At 40.4% G+C, this 16975-nt stretch overlaps 1 protein-coding gene and 1 pseudogene across 1 annotated transcript; both read right to left on the bottom strand.

Annotated features, from left to right (window-relative positions):
• Positions 1-2526: 2526 nt before the first annotated feature.
• LOC143716489 (chemokine XC receptor 1-like) lies at positions 2527-5542 on the bottom strand. Its single transcript, XM_077209048.1, has 2 exons — positions 4772-5542; positions 2527-2583 (listed from the first exon to the last, which is right to left on the bottom strand). The coding sequence occupies exons 1-2, from the start codon at positions 5540-5542 to the stop codon at positions 2527-2529; spliced, it is 828 nt and encodes a 275-aa protein (XP_077065163.1).
• Positions 5543-9428: 3886 nt separating this feature from the next.
• Positions 9429-16975, bottom strand: LOC143716488 (uncharacterized; annotated as a pseudogene).

The raw sequence follows: 16975 nt of genomic DNA, 5'->3' as shown, positions 1-16975 counted from the left end.
CCCTTCGGGAGAACCCCTTGGTTTTCAACCACCACTGGAGGGCCCTCATGTGCAGCAGGCCAAATGGAATAATGTTGGATGCTGCTTCCATGAGCCCCAACACTCTTTGAAAATGTTTCAGAGTTTCCATGTTTTTGCTTTGCCTAGCTTTATCCTAGACACTGTGGCCAGAATGGACTCGATTCGTGCAGGAGACAATCGTGCCTGCATTGTGACCGAGTCCCACACCACTCCCAGAAACGTGGTTCTCTGGGCTGGTGTCAACACACTCTTTTTCGTGTTGAGTCTCAACCCCAGGCTTTGGATGTGCGCGAGGACGACATCTCGATGCCGAACCGCCAGCTCTTGTGACTGGGCCAGAATCAGCCAGTCGTCGATATAATTGAGTAGCCTGATGCCCTGGAGCCTCAGGGGTGCTAGAGCTGCATCCATACATTTGGTAAATGTGCGTGGGGAGAGAGCTAGGCCGAACGGAAGAACCCGATATTGGTACGCTTCACCCCCGAAAGCGAACCTCAGGAACTTCCTGTGAGATGGAAGGATGGATATGTGGAAGTATGTGTCCTTTAGATCTACCGTGACAAACCAATCCTCGGATTGAATTTGACTAATAATGATGGGAATAGTGAGCATCTTGAACCTGAATCTCCTCAGAGAACGATTCAAGTGTCTGAGATCTATTATTGGACGCAACCCCCCATCCTTTTTGGGAACTATAAAGTAGCGGCTGTAAAACCCGGACTCCCTTTTTTGGTGGAGGAATACGTTCTACAGCCTCCTTTACCAGCAGGAAGTATACTTCTTGTTCCAATACCCGACCCTGCACTGGGTCGACTACAGTCCAGACCACCCCGTTGAACCTTGGTGGGCGGAAACCGAACTGCAGCCTGTACCCCTTTTGAATGGGGCACAGGGCCCAGGGAGAAATATTGGTGAGATTTTTCCATGCATCGAAATATTTTACCAAAGGAACCTGGCTCTCGAGCCTGGCTTCGGGTATCAATCGGGATTCGTTCTCGGGCCCCTGAAGGGGATCTCCGGCAGGGTTCGACCGAAAACGATTCTCGATGGGCGGACGTGATTGCTGCCTGGCCGCAAGCCTGTGGGGCAGACAGAGCAGCGTGCGTTCGCTGGAAACCGATTTGTCCCGAAGCGTACTTAACGGCGGGATACAGACATCGACTTCCTGAGGGCTCTTTCGGTTTCGTTCTCGACACCCTGAAGCGGAGGACCGGCAGGGAATAATCGAAAACCGTTTCCGATGGGCGAACACGAGCACTGCCTGGCCGCAAGCCCTTTGGGCGGACACTGCAGTGAATTCGCTGAAAACCGATGTGTCCCGAAGCGCACTTGACGCTGTATACAAACATTGATCTTCTGAGGGCTCCGCGGAGGAGCAATTCTCGCTCATCCCTCCACGGGGGGGGATAGCCCTGCTATTTTTGTCTCGTTTTCGATACCCTGAAGCGGAGAACCGGCAGGGAAAAATCGAAAAACGATTTGGGGGGGAAGGGACACTTAAAGGGACACTGCATGGCCGCAAGCCTGTGGGGCAGACAGAGCAGCATGCGTTCGCTGCTCATGATTTTAATTCCTCAATTAAATGCAGCCATAAACACTGTGAAACACGGTCTGAATGGTAGGCTGAATTAAAATATCTAACTTAAATTTTCAGATAAAATTTCATCATTTTAATTTCTTGAAATTAAATGCAGCCATAATTACCAGACAATACTGTTTTGTGTTATAGGCTACGGTCTCGTAATCTACACTGCCTCGACAAACGCGAGATGGTCAGGAGCTGACTGTGAATGCCTCGCCCCCAAACAGTATTATTTCACAGATCGCGTACGTGTGTCCCTTTCATTGCAGACCCGTACTCTATGCGCTGCCTCGGCAAACGCGAGATTCGAGTCGTTCACAATATATTTGGTTTTCATCTCTCGAGAAGAAAATCAACAGGCACGAGGCTGAAACACCCGAAAACGCACGGCTGTGCGCGTCGAGATATTTCTCAATGAACACAGCCAGCACCCTCAGGAGCTGACTGTTCATGCCTCACGCACACACAGAATCTTTATTGCAAAGTAGACCAGTAATCTACGCACTGCCTCGGCAAACGCGAGATCCAAGCCACTATAGATTCTGTATTGCAATGTATGACCTTAAATCTACGCGCTGCCTCGACAACGCGAGATCCCAGCCACAGAATCTTCATTGCAGAGTAGACCCGTAATCAACGCGCTGCCTCGGCAAACGCGAGATCCGAGCCACTAACCAGATAGCAAAATTTGTCTGGCCCACCTCTGGGCCTCATCCTTGCTTCAACTCTGGCCCAGTTCTGGCTGGGCCCTCGGCCCAGAACTGGTCCAACACACTGACAACAGACTCAAACAACTTCCTCTGGCCCAGATGTGGCCCATACCCTGTAAAATGACTCTTATTTATTGATATGGCCCAGGTCTGGCCCAGGCACTGTAAAATGACTCTTATTTATTGATATGGCCCAGTTCTGGCCCAGGCACTTTAAGACGGATCTGGCTGAGAGTCGGCTGGGTCCCCGGGCCAGATGTGGCCCAGAAACTGGCAGACAGTGAAACACAAATTCAACCATTTAAAAATGTATTAAATATTTTTTTTTTAATAAAATTAACAAATACATTTTAATATAAACATGTATTAACAATGAACAAAATACACTTTATTAACAACACAATTTTTAAACCACAAAATAATAAGTATATTATATTTATTGTATATGATTAAAAGAAAAACATCACTCTCTTTCACACACAAAATATCTTTCACTCTTTAACACTATAAATTCCTTTTGCAAATGTCAAGTCACCATTAAATATATATCACTATATACAGTAATGACTGTTTCAAAGCAGCTTTACAGGGTTAAACAGGAAAATTATCAATGATGCAAACAGAGTTCAATTTGGCTGTAAAGCTGCTCTAAAAAGAAAATAGTGCCATTGTTCAACTGAATTCAACTGTTGATCCAGTTCTGTTCAATAACTGTATAACGTATATCAATTATAAAAAGAGTCCATTTTCATTATTAAGCAGCTCTGCAGAATACAGTGATGTCATCGTCCAGCTCAGTTCAGTTCTCATATAATGGTGTCAAATGCAGGCAGATCAGTAATATTAAGAATAAGTGTCCTCAACTAAGCAAGCCAGAGGCGACAGTGGCAAAAACCCAAACTCCATCAGTGACAGAAAGAAGAAAGAAAAACCAGGCTCAGTCGGGGGCCAGTTCTCCTCTGGCCAAACAACGAACATGGTGTGTGTTATTCCAGGCTGCTTCACAAGTCAGATTGTGGATTGATATCATTCAGAGTATTTTATTCAGCTCCTTTTGCTTGAAGATTGGAAAAGATTACACCAAGGTAAAAGAGTAGCAAAACTCGAGAGCATGTAGATGTGAATTTGAGAACTTGTACAATAAAACACTCACAGGTCCAATGTGAAAACCTCTATTAGGCATTTGCAACTTCTCAAATCTACCAGTGCAATTTTTTTAATTGCCCTCCCTTTCTCTCACCACCACTCAGTTTGCAAATGCACAAGTTAAGTTACGCATCTAATATATTGCGAAAATAGTTGCAAAGTCAATGCGTGAAGATTTGAAAAAGCAATGGCAGATTTGAAAAGTTGCAAATGCCTAATTAAGGTTGTACTGCGAATGTGAATGAACGAATACAAGTTTGTGTCTGATTCTGTATTGCAATGCAGACCTTTAATCTACGCGCTGACTCGACAATGCGAGATCCCAGTAACAGAATCTTTATTGCAGAGTAGACCTGTAATCAACGTGCTGCCTCGGCAAACGCAAGATCCGAGCCACTATAGATTCTATATTGCAATTTCTTTTTTCTTGCAGACCTTTATTTAGGAAAATTCTTATGGGACAAACAACACCAAATAGGACAGACAGTTTGACACAGAGCGCTTGCTGTAGAGCAAAAAGCTAACTCTGTTGCACTAGCGGCGCCAGGAATTTGATTGTAGGTTGGCCTCCAGAAAACTGGATGGGCCAGTTAAAATAAGCAAAAAAAAAAAAAAAATACAGGTTCCCCTTCATCTCCGTTTCAGCGCTTTTCTGCGGTCCGAGGACTGCGACTCAGTAGCCTACCTGTGTGGCTCTTGTGTCGCTGTCCTCAGCTCAGTGCAGTAACGCCTACTGGGGGGTCGCGCACTGGACAAGAAGTGCAGCACTGTGCCGCGTCGCGTCTAGGACAACTCGAAGTATTGCACACTGGACGCACACTTTCTCAGTTTATGGCCATCAATACTGTTATGTTTAAGGACATTATGGAATTAAGATAATGTATGTTCTATGATTGTACTGTACAATTAAATACAATCGTTGCTGAATTTGCAGTCTGAACACTTTACCTCAGAGCGTCCGTTAATTGAATGAATTGGGAATCAATTTTCATTCAAGCAGCTGATTTCTGTAAATTATTATAAAACTAAATGTATATTGCAGCACAGGGTGAAGTCAGTATATACATTAACGACGATTTGAGACAAATGCATTTCAATTGAATATAAAACAAAACAAATCGGGCCCAATGGTAGCGCCGCGGGTGCTCCGTTGTGTGCCGGCGTGCCTTTGTAGCTTCCGTGTATGCCGTCACATGTTACGTCATGACGCAACACCAATCAGGATTGGATTAGTTTCATTCATACTTCAGATGCGTTACGCCCCCCCCCCCCCCCAAGTGTCATTCGACGCAGTCCGAGTCCCATACCATACCATGGAACCAGCCATAATAAAACAAGTCAAAGCAGTAAACCAGTGTGTCGGAGTACTGTCTGATGTCCGAATTTCAGAGAATCCTGTGATTATATGTGGAACATATATGATAACCATGCTTACAGTAGTTATTAGAATAATATTAAACGCTCTTCTCTTCATGTGGTTTTCCTCCTTTTTCTCTCTCCCTCTCTCTCCTGGTCCTGACTGCTTCAGTGCTCTGAGAACAGCCACAACACAAAACAACTGGATGGAGAAGACCAGTAAGATTTGCATCGACGAGAGCCATGTATGGATATATCTTTTTTGTGAGGTTAAATTGAACATGCAACACAAACAAGAGACTAAATTAATTATCCAGGCTACAGTGCAGCAGATCACTCTATATCTGAGAGGTTTGTACTTCAGAAAGGTTACAGGATGAACCACTGCCAGGTAACGCTCAACACAGATCAGACACTGAAACATGGGACGGCCAGTAAAGGATAGGCCTTGTAAAAATAGTTTAAAACTTGAAAGAGTTTTAAACCACATTGACGATACTAAGATCACACTATTCAGACATATACCAAGCTCACAAACAGAGAGATTGAGGATGAAAAACTCTAATGTGACTCCACTTCCTGTTCCTGTGATGATGAGCCATATAATATAGGAGTGTGTTGGAAGACAAAATAGGAGATTGATGCTGTACACACAGATTTCCAGACAGTCCATGAGCCCAATGGAATGCATTGTGGAGTTTGATGCTTCAATTGTGGTGAAGTTCATTGTAGAGTTATTTATTTCCTCTGTGTTTGTGTTCTCAGTTCAGTAACCCACAGATCATATGAAAAAGAGGAAAAAAGAGAAGTATACATGAACCAATTTGTAGTTCAAGTTTCCTATTTAAACCCTAAATAACCATAGCTAAAACTGCTAAACAAAACATGCCCTTTGACAATATTGAAAAACAGCAACATTTTTTCTATAGGCCTATAGTTGTGGCTTGAACCAACTGATTAAAAAATATGAGTTTATCCCCTGAAGAGTGAATGTCCAGTTTCTCTGGATGTGTATAAATCTCTGTGCTGTGTTTTGTAGACTGTGACTTTACAGCTGTCACAAGAATATATGAGCACGACATCTGCTACACGTCACATAAAACACCAGATATGCAAATATTGAAATGATAAAATGATTGAGAGAGACATTTACTTACAAACATAAATCAAGATAATTTTGTTTTTTTTTGTTTAATTTTAAGTTCAACAGGGCAGGATATTGCTGCACAAAAAAGGAGAACATTTACTTTTCCTTTTAGCAGCACACCCTGAAATGTGTAGCAAATTGACTCTAAAAAAATATTAATAATCTATACATGTTATAATTAATAATGAATATTTGGATCAGTTAATAGAATTAACTTAATGAAGTAAAATTAATATTACAATCAATTAACCGGTTTGTGCCATGAACACTCAATGTTAATTGTTTATTAATTCTAAGACATTTCCGGGGCATGGGCAATGTCTTTCTTACTGTACAGTACTATTCAGAGCCTGTAGTCAAAATATATGATTAGGGACTCAAGATATGAGCTTGAGACATGGACAACTTTACGTGTGACATGAACAAGAGTTTATTAACTAGACTAAAAATTTAAACTACTCTAACATACACAGAGAGCTGAAGCAGAATACAGGAAAGCAAGAATTATAGCATTATTTGACATTCAGCAGTTTATCAGCCCTGAGCAAACCATTAGTTTAGTTCTAACAAGCCCTTCTTTAAAAGGTCTAAGGATAATTAATGTATCAAATAATGAGACTAAGTTTGATGCTTGCGTGTCTCGCCTATTTGAATTAAACTGTCCTGATGCATTTTGTTGAGGCTCCAGTTGATCTTTGCTGATGTTTTCTTGATGAGAGTGGACCAGTGGGAGTCAGATGATCTTTACTGAATGGAAAGACAAGGCCGCAGGCTGGCACAAGCTTGGGGGTCCTTAGAAGACCTCTAGTTTATCGTCATCTTCACATCAGGATTTCAGAAAGGGACTAAGAGGCGTGATCTTGTGATCAGTGATTTTTAAAGCGTGAAGATGTCACACCCTCTGGAGGGTTGTGAGCCAATAAGAAGTTGTTCCCTTTGGAGGGAATTTCTTTACGACCCTTTGTTCATTTACATTTATCTGACGCTTTTATCCAAAGCGACTTACAATTACTATATTTCAGAGGTCGCACACCTCTGGAGCAACTAGGGGTTAAGTGTCTTGCTCAGGACACATTGGTGTCTCACAGTGGATTCGAACCCGGGTCTCTCACACCATCACGCCATCACCACCCCTAGTTGTTCAAGCAGGACTTTGAACATGTAATTTGATTGGGCGTTTAATTAAAGAATCTTCAAGATTCTTATAATACTAATGGCTCACAAAGTTAGCAAAATGTAATGTAAATAAACAAATGGGGGACGAAGATTGGAGTTTATAGAGACAAAACATGGTATAGTTGACCATTGGTTCTATAATAAAATACATAGTATCAAATAAATAATAGTATCAAAAGACACTACACAAGACAGTAAATCATTCACACAGTGTCCTGTGATGCATGTTCATTCATAGATCAGTTAGTCTATAAATGAATGCAGGAAAGCCTGTTTTAAGGTATGTTTCTGTCTTTCCTATGGCCTAGATCTTGACCACACGACCACATTTTTCATAGCAATAAAGCCAACAATCATCTGATCATCGCCCTGGCGACTGAAACCTTTCCTGCTCTCTTGTCTCTTTTGGGTGGTGGGATGTTTCATTCCTAAGAGTGAACTTTAAAACTTAATTGTTATGACAAATAGTTATGTGTCTGATTGTCTCAGTCTTTACAAATGTATCAAACATAACACATACTCAAACAACCATATGTAAATAAAAAAAGCTATTTAAATGCCTAACTAAAAGGACTAAAATAATATTTATTTCATTAATCTTTGTGGGACATTACATTACTGACAAAATTGTTAAAATATTTATGTGCACCAAGACACATTTTACAAGATGACCTTAACAGAAAAACTGAGACTCACGCCAGCTAAATTAATGTGATCTTTATATATATTAAACTTATATATATATATATATGTATACAGTAGAAAAATCAAATAGTATTTCTGACACTGGTCAGCACACCTGCCACTCAATCAACACCAAATATTAAAATTTTTATACCAAGCATTTGAAAAGGAGAGAGAACAAACTCTTAAATCATCTGTGTTATGATAGGATGTCAAGTTTAATGCAACATTCTCAGTGGAAAGCCTCCATAAGGGAAAGGTGACACTGGGTCATCGACAAAACCTGCCCGTCCCACACACAATATAGATGGTAACCTGGTAAACCATACTTACTCAGATGGCCCAGTGATAAAATAAACATATATTCAAAGGGTTTATTAAAAACAGTAAAGACCAATTTTAATAACCATGCCCATGAACATGTTAAATAGTTTGATATGGACGAGCATAGACTTCATCTTTTAATGCACAAACCACAATGACAGTGGCAACCAAAAACAACATTGAAACATGAAACTAAAATGAACTTTCCTATTTTTTATTGAATTCTACAGATGATCTATCATTGCCCATCATTATTTTTGTTTAATCTGTGTGCCCTCGCAATCTTACATCCACAAATAAAAATGCTCAAGTTCAGCAGAAATAAAAATAGTTCAAGATGAAAATAATTTACGACTATTTGAGATGCTTACTGTGACAGCTTTTTTAAATTGACAAAACGGATAGTTTTCTTAAGAATAAATACGGGCAGCGATTTCAAACGCTGCTGACATACAGACACAAGAAGTCCCTCAGAATAAATGGGACAGAATAAAAGTATTGAAACTTGCAAACCAAACTGAGGGTATAAAGATCAAACCATTCAGACAGATACCAAGCTCACAAACAGAGAGATTGAGGATGAAGAACACTTTCTGTTCCTGTGATGATGAGCCATTTAACATAGAAGTGTATTATAAGACTAAAAAACAATTTGATCCAGACAGTTCATTAGAGTTGTGGAGTGTGTAGATGCTTCAGGTGTGGTGAAGTTCACTGTAAAGTTTTTTATCTCCTCTGACTTGTTCTTATCAGTTCAGCAGCTTACAAAATGTGATAATTTAATCATAATTTAAAATTATCAGAAATTATTAAAATCTATATTCAGTAAATTGGGTTCATCTACATTCAAGGGCAAAATATCATTGTGTATCATATTTCCCATGAACGGATTTCAGTTAAATTCTTTCTTCTGTCAAAAAAAGAAAAAAGGCTCAGACTAATTTTACCCAATAGTTTAAAGGGTTGAATTAGCACTATAGAATGCCAAACCAACAAAGTGTCATTATTGCAGTATCGTTGTGGTTGAAAACAAGAAATTTAAATAAATAGAGTTTGACACCTACAGTTGAAAGCCCAGTCTCTCTGGATGTATACATATCTGTGCTGTTTTGTGGACTGATTTATATATATGTGTGTGTGACTTTTTGCTGCACGAAAACATTTACCATACATGGAAACTCACCGATGTATCACACACTTAGCATGTTAAATTTAAAACACAAAATCTCTGTTCATTCTTGGACACAGCTGAGGAAATATTTGGAGGCATCATTCAGCTGCTTTAACTTGCCCATTTTGGTAGAAACACTCTATAATTTCGGAAAAAAATAGAGACTTTTACAGCCCGTTGTAGATAAAGAACAGGCTGAACAAAACCAGCCAGCCAGTACATAACAAATCAAACCAATGGACCAAAGTGCCTTAATCTGTTTTTCCAGAATGGTAACAACTCCTATGACTATATATGGGACATGCATAATAGTCGTGCTCACGGTAGTTATTAGAATGAGATAAAATGCCATTCTCTTCATGCAGTTTTCCTTCTCTCTCCGTCTCTCTCCTGGTCCTGACTGTTTCAGAGCTTTGAGAACAGCCACAATACAAAACAACTGGATGGAGAGGAAGAGGAGGAACTGCACTGACAAGAACAATGTCGGTTCCAAGTTGTCAGAAAATAACAGTCACAGAAAACAGGAGCCAAGATTAGTTACCCAGGATGCAGTGCTGCAGATCACTCTATTTCTGAGAGGTTTGTACTTCAGAAAGGTTACAGGATAAACCACTGGCAGGTAACGCTCAACACAGATCAGACACTGAAACAGGACTGCCAGTGATGACAAATCCTAATAAAAAGGATTTTAATGGAGAGACTAAAAAAACTAAATGACAGTGTGTCACCAGCACAGGTCAGGGCGGACACCAGATGAACGGGACACCGTGCCCCTCACCCGTGCACCACTGTGAGGAGCCGACACCGCAAGAACACAACAGGCAGACAACGGTGGAGTTTAACAACTTTATTGAATTAAAAAGTCTATAAAAGCAGTCTTTGCTCCGTTGGCAACGGTACTCTGTGGAAGAGGCCTCCCTACACTTGCTTTTTACAGGACTCAATTAGAGCCGGACGGGGGTCAGAGTTTCACCAACGTAGCTGGATGCTAACGAAGTTCAGGCGTGAAAGAAGGTGAGTATGGACTCTGGTGAAGAGGAAGGTAAGTACTTCACCAGCGCAGCTGTACACTCACAAGGCTCAGACGGAGAAGAAGGTAAGTAAGTCCCAGCGTAGCTGTCCACTCACAGGACTCAGTCGGAGAGGTAACAAGTAGTTCACCAATGTAGCTGTACACTCACATGACTCAGATGAAGAGGATGACAGTATCTCACCGGCGTGGCTGTATACTCACAGGACTCAGACGGACAGGATGACAGTATCTCACCGGCGTAGCTGTTCACTCACAGGACCAGACGGAGAGGATGACATTATTTCACCAGCGTAGCTGTACACTCACAGGACTCAGTCAGAGAGGTAAGAAGTAGTTAACCAATGTAGAGTTAGGGCTGCAGCTATCGATTCTTTTTGTAATCGATTAATCTAGCACTTAATCGGTCGATTAATCGAGTAATCGGATAATTTTTTGTGTGTTTTTAAACAACTAAAACAAATAATGCATACCGAAAATGATGTGGCTGTAAAATTATCAAGCATTTGGCTTTTATTTCTCAAAAAACAAACAAAAAAAACTTAATCCAACTCCAACATTTGGCTCCAAAACTAGCCCTATTTATTGCAATTTTTACCCATTTAGTATAAGTGCCAACAATGTTCTATGCTCAATTACTTTGCTAGCCAATTAAAATGTCTTCCCCAAAAGTACGAGTGGATTTGGAGAAGCAGGCTGGGGAATTTCTTTTTTTGTTGTTGTCTGTAACTATTTGGAAGACGTGACATACAAACAAGGTCTTGCAAAGACTGCAATACAATATGTGTTCCTCCATCACGTCGCGGTGTATACAGTGAATGCATGCTGAAATAATTGTTGCGTGGCTACATGAACGTTTAAGCATATGTGATGCATTGCCGCAATTGATCTGACTGGCGCGTGAGAGAGACGAGGGTGCATGTGTGTGTGTGTATGCGTGTGTGTCTGTGTGTGTAAGTGAAGGGGTTCACACACCGAACGCAACTTTAATTATTTGCGCGAGTAGATTATACAAAGTCAGTGCAAAGACGCGAATAGACGCATCATTCGCGCCGGGCGTCGCGAATGGCGCGAACGTCTTCCGCGCACGTTGAAAAATTTTAACTCGAGCGAGTGTTTAAGCGTCTAACTAAACGCGATAGACGCTTATTTGACGCTCTATTCGCGTTCGGTGTGAACAGACCATTAGGTTATGTTTCAGTGGCGCTTGGTGAGAGCATGGAGTGGATGTTTTCGGTTCAGATTCTGAATCATTGAAGTCGTACTGTTGTGGTATGCCAGGTCTACTTCGCAGTAGACACATTGCACCTTGTTCTCTTCCTTTTTAAGTATGTAATGATCCCAAACTTTAGACATTCTCTGCCGTTTATGGACATCTCTACTCTCCGCCATCGTGCCAAATAAATTCAAAATGTATCACGCGCTATAGTATAGATCCGCGTATAGTGAATTACATTTTACATACACCGTAAAAACTAATTAGTTCAGTTTAATTTATTAAATTGTGCAAACTCGTTGCCTTAATTTAAGTAAGTAAGCATAACTTAATTACATCAAGTTCTTCTTACTTAATCTATTTAAGTTTTGTCAACTTAATTATATCTGTGATCTGAGGGAGTGTACTCCCAGAGTGCATTGCGGCATGAATTAATTAATTGCTTTGTTTTACCATTTTTGGCTTTATTTAACCATTAAAATTGTATTTGCTATCGTTATTGGGGTTATATTGACAAGAGACAGCAAATAAAATTGGAATGGTCTATTAATTAAAGTAATTAAAAAAAAAAACTTGTTATCATTGTTGTGGTTTGCATGCTGAATGTTGAAGTCTGTGTGTGACTCAAGCAAAATTGCAAGATATTGTCACAAATATAGAGGGATTATATCAACCCAATTAAAAGTTTATGCCATAAATGTTTGCAATTAAAATGTAAAAAGATCATTATTTAATATGATAATCATGTTATACATCATAAATACATTCATTAAGAAAATGGAAATAATTTATGTATAAATACTGTATATATAATATGTATTACTTCACTTCCTTTGAAATCAAATAACTGTGATTTCATGTTGCATCACTGCATCAATTGGAAGAGAATCAGAATGATATAAATGAAGTTCCAAGTGCCCAACCAAATGGAACACGGATCACAATAATGGTGAGGAATTTTAGGTTGATTTTAGGACATCAACATGAATTTATGAAGTCAACTTATATGACGTTCTCCCAAAATGTTTAGTTGTATTGACGATAACATTCAACAAGACTGGAAAATGAGCGTATGCAACTAAGAAGAATGATGACTGCAAAAGTGAAAGAAATTAGAGAAAAGGCTATTAAGAATTAATAGGATTTAAATTTGCTTTGGCAAAATAGTACTCAAACCAGTCAAGTAATGTTTAATATGGTTTTCTGAGTAATGAAGGCATAGCATGCAAACAGTACAGATTACTATTTTTTTAAGTAAGTTCAACACATTGTCGGAGATTAATTAAGTTAACTAAACAATAGTTAGTAAGAACGTAAGTTAGTAAGAATGTTAGATTTTACAGTGTAGGAATTTAACGAGGCTTCGAGGCAGAGTTTTTGCCTCGAGGAATTTTTGTAATCGAGTAACTCGAGTAACTCGAGGAATCGTTTAAGCCCTAGTAGCTGTACACTCAGAGGACTCAGATGAAGAGGATGACAGTATCTCACCGGCGTAGCTGTTCACTCACAGGACCCAGACGGAGAGGATGACAGTATCTCACCGGCGTAGCTGTTCACTCACAGGACCCAGACGGAGAGGATGACAGTATTTCACCAGCATATGGTTCACCTCTAATGATGAGCCATATAACATAGGAGTGTGTTCAGGGCTGGACTGGGACAGAAAATCGGCCCTGGCATTTTGGCACAGACTGGCCCACTACATATGATCATCACCACCCATCTTTGCACGCCCTTGAATATGAAAACCACTAATGGCATGTAATGAGTGAGTAGGAACGAGTGAGAGTTAACAGATGAAATAAGTACAAAATTGTAATTTATTAATACAATTGAACTATACTCCGCAGCGATGCATCAAAAAACAAGCTATAAGATGCACTGGCATAGCAATACCAGTGTTTCCCACATGATCTTTGGTAAAACTGTGGTGGGTGGACCTCTGTCCCTCTAGGGGGGTTTGGGGGCATCCCCCCCCCTAAGAAAATTGTGTGCATTTTAATGTTAAACTCATCAATCTGGTGCACTTTGAGAGTTAAAAATTAAAAGCTCCAACCCATTTTTAGTGTGCAAATTAAACACAGAAAAAAAAAAAAACTCTTTTAGTATAAAACTATATTTACTATATTACACTACTATATAATAATAGTTATAATTAATCTCAAGACAGTACCCTAATAGCCATATATTGTAAAACAAATGCACTGAAAAATAAAGAAAACTTTCATAATTAGTTTTGTACTAATTTATAAACTTGAAAGAGATAAGCACATGATCTTTTATTTTGACGGAAACTGCATCAAGCTTTTATTTTGGCGGAAAACATGGATACAAACGCGTCTCATTAAACTTCTAGTAAATTGCTGTAATCGTCAACAATGCAGATATGGAAATAATGCGTAACTAGGTAATGGGTTCCTACACTCATAGCCAAAGTGTTTTAAAAAGTAGTTCTGCTTACCACAGACTCTACACTTTCTCATCTCTCTCCTGATCCTCCTCACTATCCTCCTCATCAGCCACTGGAGCTGATGAAGGTCCTGCTGCTGAAGAAAACGCATATACTTTGACACATTTTACAGCGTCTGCTTGAAGGGCCTATATCTATTGTTCACGCTGTTTCTCTGCACATTCCTTGCGTTTCTTCTCCATCTCTCAGACTATAGGTAGGTACACAGTACACTTGACACTGCACGCTCACTCAAAGCACAAAGGGGGAGGTGTTTCAAGATTTGATTGGGCCAGCCCAGTGTCAATCACGAAAACAACCAATGGGCCGCTGATCTACGTGTTTCATGGGCCGGTCTGTCATTGGAAAAAAATATGAATTTTTTTTTGACCAATGCATTACATCGGCACTAACCCAGTGCCGTCAATTAAACAAAACAAAACGAATGGGTTGCCGATGTACGAGTTTTATGGGCCGTAAAAAATAAATAAAAATAAAAATATGAGATGTATCGGCCCAAAAAGCACGTCGGCCCACCGGGCATTTGCCCGGTATGCCAGATTACCAGTCCAGCCCTGAGTGTGTTGGAAGACCAAACAACAAACAAATGGTGTATCCACAGATGTCCATAAAGTCAAAAGACTGAGTTGTGGAGTTTGTAGATGTTTCAGTTGTGGTGAAGTTCACTCTAAAGTTATTCATCTCCTCCGTGTTTGTCTTCCTCAGTTCAGCAGCCGACAAAACGTAATAGTGTAACTGTGATTTATTGGAAGAGAGAAGTGTAAATTAAGTTACATCCAATCTGTAAATCTTAATTTTTTTGCAAAAAAAAAAAAGGTTATACAAAGGCAGTGGATATTTATAGCCTACAAAAACAACCTCTTTCTATTCTTACCACTTTGCTTGTTTCAATTAATTTATTTTAATTCCCCCGGAGCCGTGTGGAGTTCGTTTATGACGGATAGATGCACTTTTTTTCAGCTTCAATCTGTTGGTTGCAATCCACTGCCATTATAAAATTTGGAAGAGCCAGGACATTTATTAATATAACTCTGATTGTATTCGTCTGAAAGAAGAATGTCATATACATCTTGGATGGCTTGAGGGCGAGTAAATCATGTGGTATATATTATTTTAAAGTGAACTACTCCTAAATTAGACCTATGAGGAAGGATGCCTTTTAACTTTAAAATATTAAATCAAGTGAAGATTATATTATGATTGAATCTCTTTAAAGAGGACCTATTATGCTTTTTTACATTTTCAACTTATCGGTAATGTTGCTGTTTGAATATGAAAAACGTCTGCAAAGTTACAAAGCACCAAGTCACTGCAAAGAGAGTTATATCAATAAAACCATTTCTGAACATCATCATTCGAACATTCTGAACATCGATTGTAGTCTTGAGTTTTTGGGAAAGTCACGTTACAATGTCCCTCATTTAAACAATTCCTGCCTGAAGCCCAATTTATACTTCTGCGTCGAACTTACGCCGTAGCTACGCCGTAGGCTTTGCGTAGCGCGCTTACCCTTTGGCGTACCCTGACGTGCACCTCTCCAAAAATGTAACAACGCGTCAATTCTACGCTGACGCAAGCGCTGTGATTGGTCTGCTCAAACCGCTTCCTCGGGTTTCACATGCTACCTCTGCGTGCGTCAACGCGGACAACGACGCAGAAGTATAAATTAAAACCAAAGCGTATAGGCTACGGCGTAGAGGCTCCGGCGTAGGTCCGACGCAGAAGTATAAATCAGCCTTGAGGCGGGCGCAAAAAAAATGGGTCAGAGCCTGGTTGAGTTGAGTTAGTAGTGTGTTGAAACTTGCGGTTATGGTAAGGGGAGTGACATTTTCGAAACCCACTCGAATCGGTTGACCAATCACAACACACTGGTTCAGCCGGCAAATCAGAGTGCATTGCTCATTTCGAAAGGAGGGTTTCCTATTTAAAGAAGAACTAAACAGAGCATTAACGGTTGGTCTCTTTCGCATCCTGTCACGCAAACTGACCTGGCAATCATCTTGTCAAAGATAAAATCCTCCACATTTCATTTCATTTCATTTTTCTACCGTATCGGAGAGAAGTGCAGAAGCACTTTGATCTGCAGTCACGGGTCTTTCATGCAGAGATTTTCCTCAAATTAATGTATAATCATTTTGCTCTTCAGCTTCTCATTGGATTTTCTGTTCAATCAATTGTTCTCTAGAATCCAAAGCGTCCCGCCCCCTACCTACATAGAAGCTGAAGCTGGGCCTGAAATCAATTCGTTCACACAGTTACTATTTTCTACATGGCGAATGGCACACAGTGCACTATATAGGGGATAGGGAATGATTCAGACAGTGTAAATATGCTATCCATTTGGCCGAATGAAGTCTGGGTTCTTGTTAGTGTCACGTGAACCTCCGAAGTACGCACACAGTCTGCTCCGGTCGAGAGACCAGAGTCGGCACGTATTAGAAAACGTATCAGACCCATTTGAATTCTGCACAGAATTCTATATTTTAAAGCGATATGGAGGAAATTAGGAGGAGGAACGATTTGAGATGAGGAGGAAACTGCGGCTTTACCGAGCTCAACGGCTCTGGCTGAGTTGTGATATTGTCACGCTTGGTAGATCCACTGTCTCATTCTGGTCTTGTCTGTTTGTTTGTGTGTATGTGTGTCTCGTTTGCACTGAGTGTTTCGTGTGGGCGTTACCATCATCAGCGGCAGCTGCAAACCATCAGCCTTCCTATTTAATGCAATGTCTTTCGTCTTTTGTTTGTCAGATCGTTCCCGTGTCTCGTGCCTGTTTCCCTCGTGTTTCCTGTTTCCACTGGATATCGGGATCGCTTCACCTCCGCTCTCACCGCTGGGTTATCTTCTCCGTCCACTCTCATCAGGATTGCCCGTCTCAGTCCCTGCGTCACGCTCTCCTGCTGTCTGTGTTCCTGATCAGACCCTCGCCTAGGAGAGATCAT

This window comes from Siphateles boraxobius, unplaced genomic scaffold (genome assembly GCF_051911475.1).
Source record: "Siphateles boraxobius isolate OS27281-9 unplaced genomic scaffold, OSU_SipBor_1 6, whole genome shotgun sequence".
In the NCBI taxonomy this organism is placed as follows: Eukaryota; Metazoa; Chordata; class Actinopteri; order Cypriniformes; family Leuciscidae; genus Siphateles; species Siphateles boraxobius.
The sequence above is the reverse complement of the archived record's forward strand: the minus strand, read 5'-3'. Positions and strand labels throughout refer to the sequence as shown.